The 13257-nt window shown below is 42.7% G+C and overlaps 1 protein-coding gene across 1 annotated transcript in view; it reads right to left on the bottom strand.

Annotated features, from left to right (window-relative positions):
- Positions 1 to 12134, bottom strand: part of nid2a (nidogen 2a (osteonidogen)) — a 122036-nt gene extending 109902 nt beyond the window's left edge. Inside the window, exons 1-3 of the mRNA XM_055864163.1 lie at positions 11806 to 12134; positions 9499 to 9801; positions 1560 to 1798 (exon numbers count right to left, since the gene is read on the bottom strand). Of these exons, the coding sequence (XP_055720138.1) occupies positions 1560 to 1798; positions 9499 to 9801; positions 11806 to 12009 (746 nt within the window). The 5' untranslated portion in view covers positions 12010 to 12134. The remainder of the gene's footprint in view (positions 1 to 1559; positions 1799 to 9498; positions 9802 to 11805) is intronic.
- Between the last annotated feature and the right edge of the window lie 1123 nt (positions 12135 to 13257).

Below are 13257 nucleotides of genomic sequence, written 5' to 3'. Positions count from 1 at the left end.
TAATGTCAGAATAATAGTGGAGAGAATGATTTATTTCAGCTTTTATTTATTTCATCACATTCCCAGTGGGTCAGAAGTTTACATACACTCAATTATTATTTGGTAGCATTGCCTTTAAATTGTTTAACTTGGGTCAAACGTTTCGGGTAGCCTTCCACAAGCTTCCCACAATAAGTTGGGTAAATTTTGGCCCATTCCTCCTGACAGAGCTGGTGTAACTGAGTCAGGCTTGTAAGGCCTCCTTGCTCACACACACTTTTTCAGTTCTGCCCACAAATATGGGATTGAAGTCAGGGCTTTGTGATGGCCACTCCAATACCTTGACTGTTGTCATTAAGCCATTTTGCCACAACTTTGGAAGTATGCTTGGGGTCATTGTGCATTTGGAAGACCCCTTTGCAACCAAGCTTTAACTTCCTGACGATTGTCTTGAGATGTTGCTTCAATATATCCACATAATTTCCCATCCTCATGATACTGTCTATTTTGTGAAGTGCACCAGTCCCTCCTGCAGCAAAGCAACCCCACAACATAAAGCTGCCAACCCTGTGCTTCACGGTTGGGATGGTGTTCTTCGGCTTACAAGCCTCCTCCTTTTTAATCCAAACATAACGATGGTCATTATGGCCAAACAGTTCTATTTTTGTTTCATCAGACCAGAGGACATTTCTCCAAGAAGTACGATCTTTGTCCCCATGTGCAGTTGCAAACCGTAGTCTGGCTTTTTTTATGGAGGTTTTGGAGCAGTGGCTTCTTCCTTGCTGAGCGGCCTTTCAGGTTATGTTGATATAGGACTCGTTTTACTGTGGATATAGATACTTTTGTAACCGTTTCCTCCAGAATCTTCACAAGGTGCTTTGCTGTTGTTCTGGGATTGATTTGCACTTCTCGCACCAAAGTACGTTAATCTCTAGGAGACAGAACGCGTCTCCTTCCTGAGCGGTATGACGGCTGCGTGGTCCCATGGTGTTTATACTTGCGTACTATTGTTTGTACAGATGACTGTGGTACCTCCAGGCGTTTGGAAATTGCTCCCAAGGATGAATCAGACTTGTGGAAGTCTGCAATTTTTTTTCTGAGGTCTTGGCTGATTTCTTTTGATTTCCACATGATGTCAAGCAAAGAGGCACTGAGTTTGAAGGTAGGCCTTGAAATACATCCACAGGTACACCTCCAATTGACTCAAATGAATCAATTAGCCAATCAATTAGCCATCAATTAATCAATTATCAATTAGCCTACCAGAAGCTTCTAAAGCCATGGCATCATTTTATGGAATTTCCCAAGCTGTTTAAAGGCACAGACAACTTAGTGTATGTAAACTTCTGACCCACTGGAATTGTGATACAGTAAATTATAAGTGAAATAATCTGTCTGTAAATAATTGTTTGGAAAATTAAAGTAGATGTCCTAACCGACTTGCCAAAACTATAGTTTGTGGAGTGGTTGAAAAACGAGTTTTAATGACTAACCTAAGTGTATGTAAACTTCCGACTTCAACCGTAACAACTCTATGTTTGAGGCTTATGCCATAAGAAGTAGTGATGTCCTGTACTTACTGGTAGAGGTTCTTTAGACTCTGCTCATTGCTGGTGACGCTGTAGTAGGGTCCCTCCATCCGAGAAAATATAAAGGACACTTCTCCCCTGCTAAAGCCAACTCTAGCCGGCAGCTCAATTTCCACATTGTAGGACTCTTTAGGGCGCGTCCCAAAGAAATGCAGTCCGTCCTCGGGGTAGAGGAAGAGGGCATAAGAGTCATTCTCATCGTAGGCCACCACCGCCTGGAACGTGTTCAACTACAGAGGAGATAAGAGGGTGGAGTAAGTGCACTGTTCGCACAAAGCCCTTTTAGTTTGCAGTCTACAGTTTCATTGGAAATGTTTTGCATGGCATTTACTGTACATGGAATTTGAAGACGCTTTTATTTCAAGTGACTAGATAACAGCAGTATTTTTCCTAATTACATGGAGTAGCCAGCCAAATAGAAAATGTAGCCAGACAGAGTTCTCCGAGCTCGGGGCGTCCGGGGTGCCATGCCCCCCTACGTAATTTTTTGCTAAACGAGCTCTATTTTGGTGGCCTCTGGTACATTCTAATGCCTTGATTCCATCTGAAATACAAAGCTAAATTATTGAATAGTTTAACAACTTTACCTCCCAGATTGGTAAAATTAGTTGTGGTTTTGAGTAGAAAGATGTGACTTTACAATTTGAAATTAATTCAGTGTATGTTTAATTGTTTTGGATATCGTCTAGGCCTAGGCCTATATGATCAGGACTATTTTCGAAGAGAACATTAAGGGATACAAAATGACATATTGGTTTCCTTACCCTGTAAGCAGTCTATTGACAAGGTATGACAGCAATCCATGCTTTAGTTTAGTTTAGTTTCCCTGGCAGTGTTCCACATGATATGATTGCTTTCTTTTAGCTTTATTTTATTCGTAATTTTCTCAGCTATCTGCAACTGATCTATTTCACCTGTCCTTGTGCTTGTCACCACCCCCCTCCAGGTGTCGCCCATTTCCCCCATTATCCCCTGGGTACTTATACCTGTGTTCTCGGTTTGTCTGTTACCAATTCGTCTTGTTTGTTCAAGTCAACCAGCATTGTCTCAGCTCCTGCTTTTCCCTAGTCTCTCTTTTTCTCGTCTTCTTGGTTTTGATCCTTGCCTGTCCTGACTCTGAGCCTGCCTGCCGTCCTGTGCCTTTGCCCCTACTCTGAATTACCGACCTCTGCCTAACCTGACCCTGAGCCTGCCTGCCGTCCTGTACCTTGGCCCCACTACTCTGGATTATCGACCCCTGCCTGCCTTGACCTGTCATGTGCCTGCCCCTGTTATCGCAATAAACATTGTTACTTCTGCACTTGGGTCTTACCTGAAACCTGATAGCAACATATATGAGAAGCAGGTGTTTCTGCTACACAGAAAGCAGCAGTTGACTACTCCAGTGTCTACACTTTCATTAAATTAGTAGGTCTAGATCAATATCTTTAAAAAATAGAATATAAGTATCATGGGCTTTTATAATAATTCAATCGTTCTTTTATCATATTTTGGACCAGAAAAAGCTCTCGCCACTACCTATTGTTCCTGCAGTGAGTATTGACCATCTTCATCGAATGTTTTCATAATTTATCTGCAGATAATGGCCAAAAAGAAATAGTAGCCTACCAGAATACAAATTAAGGAGCCACATGAACGGCTCTCTTACTGATGTGATTCGTAGAGCCTTATATTCTATTGTGTTATTGACTGTACGCTTGTTTATTCCATGTGTAATTCTGTGTTGTTGTTTGTGTCGCACTGCTTTGCTTTATCTTAGCCAGGTCGCAGTTGTAAATGAGAACTTCTTCTCAACTAGCCTACTTGGTTAAATAAAAGGTGCAATAAAAAAATAAAATCTGTATTATTTTTTGCCTAATTGTGTTTAGTTTTTCCTCCAAATTACGTTTAGTTTTTCCAGGTTTAAAATTGTTGAACTTTTTTTTCTCAGGTTTTTGCTCTCAAAACCACGTTTTTAATAGCAAAACAACCAAATTGAGGTCTGGGAAAAATATGATATTTTGTTATTTTCTTTATGTAGTTACCCTTCAATTCAATTCAAGTGGTGTTGGAGGGCCAGTAGGAGGCACTCTTTCCTCTGGTCTAAAAAATATCCCAATGCCCCAGGGCAGTGATTGGGGACACTGTCCTGTATAGGGTGCCGTCTTTCGGATGGGAGGTTAAATGGGTGTCCTGACTCTCTGAGGTCATTAAAGATCCCATGGCACTTATCGTAAGAGTAGGGGTGTTAACCCCGGTGTCCTGGCTAAATTCCCAAGCTGGCCCTCAAACCATCATGGTCACCTAATAATCCCCACTTTACAATTGGCTCATTCATCCCCCTCCTCATCCCTGTAACTATTCCCCAGGTCGTTGCTGCAAATGAGAACGTGTTCTCAGTCAACTTACCTGGTAAAATAATGGTAAAATAAAAATAAATAAAAAGTGTGAAACTACCAACAGGCAGTTGTTTAGCTGTGTTTTTGTAGCGCACATGTGATGGTAGAGTTTGCAAAACAAACACCCACTGGATTGATGCAAATAATCACGATATCATTCTGCCAGGTAAGTATAGGCTACATTGTAGTTAACATTTAATTGAGGTTTTTGGGAAAGCCTTTCCATGTGCAAGAGGACAGTTTTCGTTAGCATCATGCTAACGGTCCACAAAGTGGTTGATGGGCACCCCGCACACACACAGACAGACAGGGGCATTCTCATGGGAAAAAGTACCTGGCTGTTGAGCCGACGGCCGGCGCTTAGGGAGAACATTGGAACAGAATTCAAAACGTGTATTTTGGACTCCCGTTGACATCAATGTATGATTCACACAAAAGTTTTGTGTGGAAGTCTCAAGATGGGATTTAACAGTGAAACAAAAAAACAGTGGTAAGAAGCACACTGGTAGCATTATCTGTTTCATAACAGAAGTGTTTAGAGTCCAAAATCTACAAGCCACACTTCTTAAAGCGCCGACTGAAAGTGATCAGAGCTTCCATCAAACTTTGCAACAGCTCTTTCCAAGTACAGTATAGTACAGTGCACTGGATTCCATTTCTCGTCCTCTGCCTATTAGTGCCCAGGGAACAGGCAGTCATCCTCTAACATTTTAACACTCACTCCCCATGTTTAAACTTCACACCACTCACCCCCTCTACCCCCCCACTCCAAAATGTTGACCGAATATCATTCCTGTCCTCCCAACTTTTACAGGAGCGTCACCGTTTTTACAAGCCGGGGTTTCTCACCAAATGTGCCCCACCCCCACGGAAACATTTCTCCCCCATGCCCTTTATGGACTTTTTTTTAAAGGTTGTCCTCTTCCCCCTCCAAGCTGGTTTTCACACCCTTTTTAAAGAGGTCCAGCGCACCACTAAAAGGCTTAAAAGACCATCATTAAATGTGTAGCAGGCTTGTGAGGGGACCCGCTCTTGATGTCGTGTCTCGTGCAATTTGTTATTATTACAAGCAGTGTGGTTTTCTGAGCCATTTAATTAAATGTGTGGGAAGTGTGGGAACACGAAAACTTCAAGAGAGCGGCTGAGTGGGGGTTACGTCTTAAACCGTCGAAGAGGAGAAGACAACTTCTCGATGGCCACACACAGTTTACAGACCTAGACTGATATAGTTTGGGAAGGAGAGCAAATGGTGATAGAGGCCCATATCTCACCCAGCATGGTATTTTCAACTTTGAGGACAGAGACACCCCCCCAACCTCTCTTATCTCTCCCTAGACCTGTATGAAATCCCCCCCCCCCCCAGCTCTAGTAATCCAAGAAGCTATCCCAGAGCAGAGCTATCACCTTCATCACCACTGTCACAGTAAAAACAACCCCCTCCTCCACCCTCATTCCCCCATTCCAGACCCCAGAGACAATCATGCATCTGGTTCAGAGAGAGAGGGAGCGAGAATAGAGAAAGGGAGAGAGAATAGAGACAGAGATGTGAGAGAAAGAGAGAGAGAGGGAGACAGAGAAATAGTGAGAATAGCGAGAGACAGAAAGACAAGAGACAGACAAGAGAGAAAGACCCTCAGGCTTACTAATTCCACAGCCCCCCCGACCTACCCCCCCGCCTCAGAAAAGTTCCCTAATTACAAGACCACACTGCCTCGGAGCAGCTTTAGAAAACAAGCCCATATACAAGATTGTTCAAAGATGTTATTGTAAATTACTCTTCCCACGTGTGGCTATAGGACGGGGACAAGCTTAGATGGGGGGGTGGCAGGCATACATTTGGGGGAAGGGGGTGTTGGATTTGATGTGGAGGTAGGGGACTGGTAATGGAGACACTGTGCCAAGCCTGATGAGATGAAAGCACCCAGACCCTCTCATTGTTGAGATTTGCTCCAAATACTCAAGGTTTAGAGCAGACTTCCACCACTGCATGTTTGCTCAAGGGCTAACACTTCAACAGACCTCCAACAATCTCCACCCCCCCACACACCCACCACCAACCCCAACCCCAGCAGGGGAGGTAGGGAGGTGGGGAGATGGACATCTGGAGCTGGGGGTGGTTGCAGAGGCTTGGATGAGCTGGAGAGGTGGTAGGCTGGAGAGCTGTGTTGTTCCAAGAGATAAAGCCATTCCAATCCCAAAGGAAAACACACAGGGATCATCCAGAGGTTTTTCCTTTCCCCTTGAAATGTCGCTTCCCCTCCTCCTCCGAACGAAGTGAAACACACGGGCTGGCACACTCTCTTCTTCCCCTCCACGTTCGGTCAAGCGGAAACATCGTAAATAACCAAAAGCCAGAGGAAGAGCGTGTGCTTTTACTGTAGAGTCCAACTCCTACACACACATGCGCACGGAAAACACGCACGCACAAACACACACAAAAACACACACACTTCATTAATACTGTCTATGAAAGATGTTCAAGGAGTGTATTCTTGGTCATGTCACAGCAACACTTGAACTGGAGACCACCACAAGGATCTGTTGGGTGAGTCAGTGATGACTAGGGGCCAGTCTGGGATCGGAGCACACAAACACACAGAGACACACCAGACGTCTCCCAGACCCTCTTGAGGTGGGTGTGTGTGAGAGAGGAATGGAAAAAATGCCACAAGACAGATGCCGTTGTTTGTTTGTTGCCAGGTTTTGAGGCAGCGTCCGCAGCTGCAGACGAGCAGGCTGCCAACCAGTCCATTAGGCATTTCTAACGATATGGGAACTCACACACACACACAGAGACGGACAGATGGACAGACGCACAGGGACGGACAGAGAAGAACACACATACACACACCCACACAAACAGGGTTGCCAGACAGGTCTGCTAATTTTACAGCCCGCTTTCATGTTCTCTTAGACCAATGTAATAAAATGTGGGGACAGATTGTGGTTTAGGGGGACAAAATCTGGTTTTGGCACGAATACCCCCTGAACGTGATCCAACAGAAACAGAACAGTTAAGGCCTCTAATCAACAAGCTGTAAGGTTTTGATTCAGATTGTTTGGTTTATTCTGGTGTCTGAAGAAAAGAGAGGGTGGAACTCATGTTCCCTTGCACTTAGAGACTTCAACAAGAAGGGAGGGGGTTCCAAGGAGGACTCTTGTTAAGGGCAAGAGCAGAGGCGTCCCCAGAACTAATAAATAACAAAAGACAATATTTCCAGTGTGCCTTCACAGCTGTCTGTTCTCTCTCACTGAGAGAGAGAGAAGGCGTGGGCCCTGGTCCAACAGAAAAAGCCTATTCATTCACGCGCATTAGAATCACGAGGCGACACTGAATATTATGGCTGTTCAGTTCAAGTCAGTGGGACTTTCCTCATTGCACGCACGCATGTACGCACACGCACACAGAAATCTGAAGTCAATCCATTTCAACCCCCTCATAGCGAACAACCAGTCACTCTTAATACCCCAGGTTTGTTTGTATCCTACCTGTGGGTAGTGACTGAACACACTAAGCTCTTCATGGCGGGATGGAACAAAAGCTGTTTGGCATCTGCCCCAGCTGGAAAGGGGACCCTTTTAAAACGTCATTATCTGAGCCCCGGCTGAAAGACAGAACGCGAACCTTTCTCCAGATTCCTCGAGTCCATGAATTAGCAGCTGAAGGGAAAATCTTGGTATTTTTCATTGAAAGGTATTGCATTATTGGTGTACCGTGTCTCGGGACAACACTTTCGCAAACATTACCCTCGTGCTTAGCGAACATGTCAGTTAATCCAATTGACCCTTTTCTAAAACCCCGCCCCCATTCTAACCGCTGGCATAATCCCCTCACAATGATTTCCTACTGTGTTTTTAATACACAATGAAATGAAACACAAACGACCCCTTGCTAATCACGAAGTGGTAGACTGTCATTACAATTGCTTCACGGGAACCTGGTAAAATGACGTTTGTAGTGTGGGTAGCCACTGAATGGCTCTGAATGAGCATGCAGTCAAAGCCATAACCACTTTTGGAGCTAACTAGTGCTCTCAAATTGTAACCTGATGTCGTCAGCAGATGGGAGTTGTATTCAAAACTGCTAACTTTGCTAGCTAATATACATTTGGAGAAAACAAGTTATATTAAGTGGCTAGCTAGCTAGCGTAAGCAACGTTTGGTGGTCAATGAGACTGCAAGATCGCTAACCAGCTGAGCTAGCAAACAACGTAACAAAAGTATAATTTCAGATTCGAAGAATACTCCATCAAGACACTTCATTTCAGGAATTACAGTAGCAAGTACTACTGGTGCACTGTTCAATTATTTAGTTATTTTTTTAAAGAAAAGTCTCCGTTTTGCTATAGCCCTCACTGTCTTTCATGCAATTTAAACATGAGCCTGTGAGCTTTTCCAAGGCGTCGGTCTCTACAACAGTTGCTATCCATTGGAGCGCCGCAATTGGTTGCCCAAAATCCCGGGGCGGGGATTAGCGAAGGTTCAATTATAAATGGGATAGGTGAAATCTAGGTTTGTATTCTGTGAATATGTCTATCCAGGACCTTATAGATTCTAGAACAAGCAACCCTAAGAGCTATCAGTGTGATGCACAAGCCACTATAGACTGTCTGTGCGATTTGAATCCAATACATTTAATACATTAATTTATGAAGTAAAGCCCAAGCATTATGATAATGACTGTTAGCACTAGCAGCGGCAGTCTCACACTGCTCCCCTATTAGAAAGCACAAGCCTCTCCATTGAGCAGGGGGCAAGAGTATGGTTTCTCCCCATAGACTTATATCAAGTGTTTTTATAGTGAAAGGTAACACTCCACAGAGGCTCTATAGAGAATAAGACTCCGACACATCTGATCGGATTCTAGGATCTTGGCACAGTCAGAGTAGAGGAGATGTTATCTGATTAAACCACGCTGCTTTCTACGTTTTTGTCCTCATAATTTCTGCAATACCTCTTTAGTAGCTAGCCAGAAATATGCACTCTTCACGATAAGTTACATGCCTAATGGAGGGTTTGAGAGACTTTCACTTAACATGTTTTTCTGTGAGTAATACATGAAGATGATGCCATAGAAATATAATTACTTGAACATTGACTTGAATGGGAATGTCCATTCTAGTAGTTCTATTTCTATGGGTAATATATAATATGATGACTTGATCCCTAAAAGACTGTGAGGGTGGGAGAGAGATGCCCAGTCGCCCTTGGGGGTAGGAGGGGGACGAAGGGTAGAGGGATGGAGGGGGGACGAGTTGAAGTGGACGGCTGATGACCTGGATTGATGACCTCTGGCCAGTGACCAAAGGTCAAGAGGCAGTTTAGGGATGAGGGAGAGCCAAATCCCTAAGGGGAGGGAGGGAGGTAGTCATATATACTTAGTAACTCCATACAGGCTACAGACTGAGCTACAGAGAGACAGACAGACAAACGGACCGATAGAAAGACAGACAAACAAAATGATAGACAGACAGACCAAAGGACTGACCGACAGACAGTCAGACGGCCAGCCAGGTGCACAGACAGACAGCTAGTCATACGGGCAGACTCACCATATTGGATGGCCCGGTGGCACGCGTCACCTCCTCGTAGGCGGCAACGTTCTCCCAGGTGGCGATGACGGCGTGCGTGGGTGTGAATTGGCCGCCGGGGAAGCCCCGGTGCACCTCCTGCGCCACCCGGTTGAGAAGCGCGGGCGACTCGGTGACTCGGTAGTAGATGGCGCCCTTCCCCTTGCTGGTGTCGATGTCTGCCAGGAAGGGGGCGATGACGGGGAAGTCGGTGGGGAAGCCATCGTCCACGTACTGCTTCTCCATAGGCAGGTCCTGTGCTGAGATGATGCCATTGGTTGCCACCTGGAGAAGAAAGAATGGGGAAAGAGTGCAGTGTGGGAAATAGGAATGAGTGCTGAATAGCAAATCAACCCCTAATTTAACCAGGGAGGTCACATTGAGATTGACATCTATTTTTATCAAGTGAGCCCTGGCCCCTAGGCACTCCTGTAGATCTGAAATTGTTTACTGAATGGATACAATACAGCAAAAAAATGTCATCCAGCCTATCATAAGGCGAGCTGAAGTAATTACAGATAGCTTATCCAATCCTTCCGAGTTAGAGGAAGCCTTAGGGGTTTGGAGTTAGGGATGAGGGGCAATTTGGAGTTCAACATTTATTGCTCCAACGGCCAAAGGGAAAGACCTCTCAAGAAGTGTGTTAGACTTGGTGATATTACAGCTGTTGTAAGGGTTACCAGATCCTACAAAAGGACTTTTTTTCACCTTGGTGTCAAAAACATGCACTTTAACTCAACTGGTGGGTGTCAGTAAAAAAATGTTTTCAATAATGTTTCTTTGAAAGAAAAAATTACTCCAGTCTGAACGTAAACCTGGTACAAATTGTGTAAAAATGCTCATGAACTTACTTTTTTAAAAAATGTTATATAATTTAATCTCTGAACAATTTTTCTTAAATCACAGTGTTTTCAATATAGGGCTATTTGCAGCACTATTTTGGATGATTTTGTGGTCTCGCAGTGAGTTTATTGACATTCTTCATCAAGAATATGGGCTAAAATCTATTATTGGCAATGAAAGAGATGGGAATGTTGTCATGTAATAGCTACACTTACTATTAATAAAGCATTAAAAATAGTTTACCCGATTGTATTTTGTCGATTCTTTTCCGCGATGCGAATATTGGGTCGCGGCTGAGACAACTTGGTTCCCGAGACAAAACCAGTTGAAAACCACTGCTAACTGATAATTGTTTTCAAGAGACAAATATATATATTTGAGTCGAGTTGTCTGGCGAATTGTGTCTTGATATTTCCATGCCCTGAGAAAAGTTACAATGTGTAAAATACATTTCCTCAGATCATTTTTTTTAGTTGAAAACAAGTTTATTCTGACATGCAGCACTAAATATTGTTGTACTACATTTAATTTAAAATGTTAGTTTTACAACTCGTTCGCGGACCCCGAATGGATTCTAACAAGTGATCTATTGATATGAGTAAATGGGTGATTTTCCCAAGGGAGTTCAACTCTGACAACATAGCGACTCAATGGTCACAGATTCCTAAGAGTAATTTAAAGGAAAGATTCACCCATTTTGAATGTCATGTCGTCTTTGTGAATCTCTGAGCGATGATTCATCGATTCCTGAGATCATTTTAGTTGTTCATGTGTATATCTGAGATATTCGCCATTGAAGAAGGCAAAAATATAGCCAGTATGACACATTATCAAAAACGTTTTTATACCGGCTAAATTTATGCTTGCTTAAACGGCGAATAGCCCAGATACACATAAAAACATGAAATGACCATGGGAATCGATAGACTATCGCTCAGAGATGCACAAATACGATATTACATTCAAATGGTTGAATCTTTCCTTTAATGAACTCATGTAACAGATGCAAAGAAAGCAAGTGTTTCATGATTGGTACATAGAACCAAAATACTTAATTGAATGAATAATCATAATTATTCAAATTTCCTTATATATCAGCCTATTTTCCAAGTCCATCATGTCCAAAATCTACACATTGACAATGACATAGTCGTATTTAGAAACAGTAGGCTATGCTACGAGTAATGAAATGTTATTAATTTGAGCATTTCCTTACCCTGCATTTGCCTAGTTAAACTCCATGTTCACATGCAAATGTACCTCGACAGAACACAGTTGACACGTTTTAAGAGATTACTAAACGTGTTATTTCTTCAGTGACCGTACTAAGACATTTCTCTTGACATATTAATTATCGTGCTCATATATGTGCAATGACCAAGAACCCCAAATGTAACCCCGTATGCTTAGTGTACACGGCAAATATTAGTCATAGTTCATACTCACGTATAGCTCATTGAACTGCGAACCATAGAAATAGAGAGGTCTCTTCAACGCGAGTACTTTGGACGTCTCGTCGTCCCCCTCCTGCAGAGTGAAATCGCCGCTCAGTGTCCCATAAGGAAATATATCTTTCCTCTGAATGGCTGTTACAAGATGAACAGTCCACGTCAACTGAAGTAGAAATATCGTTACTTTTCCCATCGCCATTATAAATGTTTTAAAAGCTATGCATTGATCTGGCAGAGGTTGATCGGAATTCAGCCCGCGGCTCTTGCAGCTAGATAAGAAGAAGCGGACCGGGCGACAGAGCGTTCTATAGGAATTTCAACCCACATCAATTTCTACGTCTGACCCAAGCTTTCCCGAAGTTAAGCGGGAGGGATTTAAAAGTTTAGGGACTGTTGATTGGTTCCACTTGTCTTGACTGGCAAGATACTGGACACCGTCTGGTTTCCATTGGGAAAGAAAAATAGCATTTTTAAATCCACACGACCTTTTCGCAACTATTATCCACAACAATGAATTGGAACATTAGATACAACATTTTGTCAGGATTTTCATTGTTGAACTTTAGTTATAACAATGTAATTCACATAGTTATTTCACTCGGCTTATAATTATAAACATTTTATATCAGAGAGAGAGAGAGAGATTATTGTATATTATCTACCTCGCTTGCTTTGACAAGGTTAACATATGTTTCCCATGCCAATAAAGTTCCTTGAATTGGATTTAATTTAATTGAGAGAGAGAGAAAGAGAGAGAGAGAGACCAGGGCCTCGTTTTGCAGTTGTGATGTCATTTAAGCATTCCCAATGGGCACACACTGATTCAACGTCTATTCCACGTTGTTTCAACGTCATTTCATTCAAATGATGTGGAAATAACGTTGAAACAATGTGGAATAGACGTTGAATTTACGTCTGTCTCCAGTGGGTTACAATGATCATACCAGATGCATCTTTATTTACTAGCCAACTTAAAGGACAATTCCGCCACTTTTCAACCTCATATTCATCATCAAACCAGTGTTTACATACGTGAAAACAGCGCATTTCTATGATCTGTGGTTAAAAAGAAAGGTCCTTCTCTGTGATTATGTTTACATGCACACTAATAATTCAATATTTAACTGATTATGGCAGTAGGCCAAGTATGGCAATAGTCATGTAAACACTTTACTCTGCTTACCTTAATGCAACCGCTGTGTCAGATTTCAAAAAAACTTTACGGAAAAAGCTAACCATGCAATAATCTGAGTACAGCGCTCAGACAACAAAACCAGCCATACAGATATCCACCATGTTGGAGTCAACAGAAGTCAGAAATAGCATTATAAATATTCACTTACCTTTGATGATCTTCATTAGAATGTACTCCCAGGAATCCCAGTTCCACAATAAATGTTTGATTTGTTCCATAAAGTACATAATTTATGTCCAAATACCTCCTTTT

The sequence above is a fragment of the Salvelinus fontinalis genome, chromosome 16 (assembly GCF_029448725.1).
Source record: "Salvelinus fontinalis isolate EN_2023a chromosome 16, ASM2944872v1, whole genome shotgun sequence".
Lineage (NCBI taxonomy): Eukaryota > Metazoa > Chordata > Actinopteri > Salmoniformes > Salmonidae > Salvelinus > Salvelinus fontinalis.
This window is presented reverse-complemented; position numbering and strand designations above follow the sequence as displayed.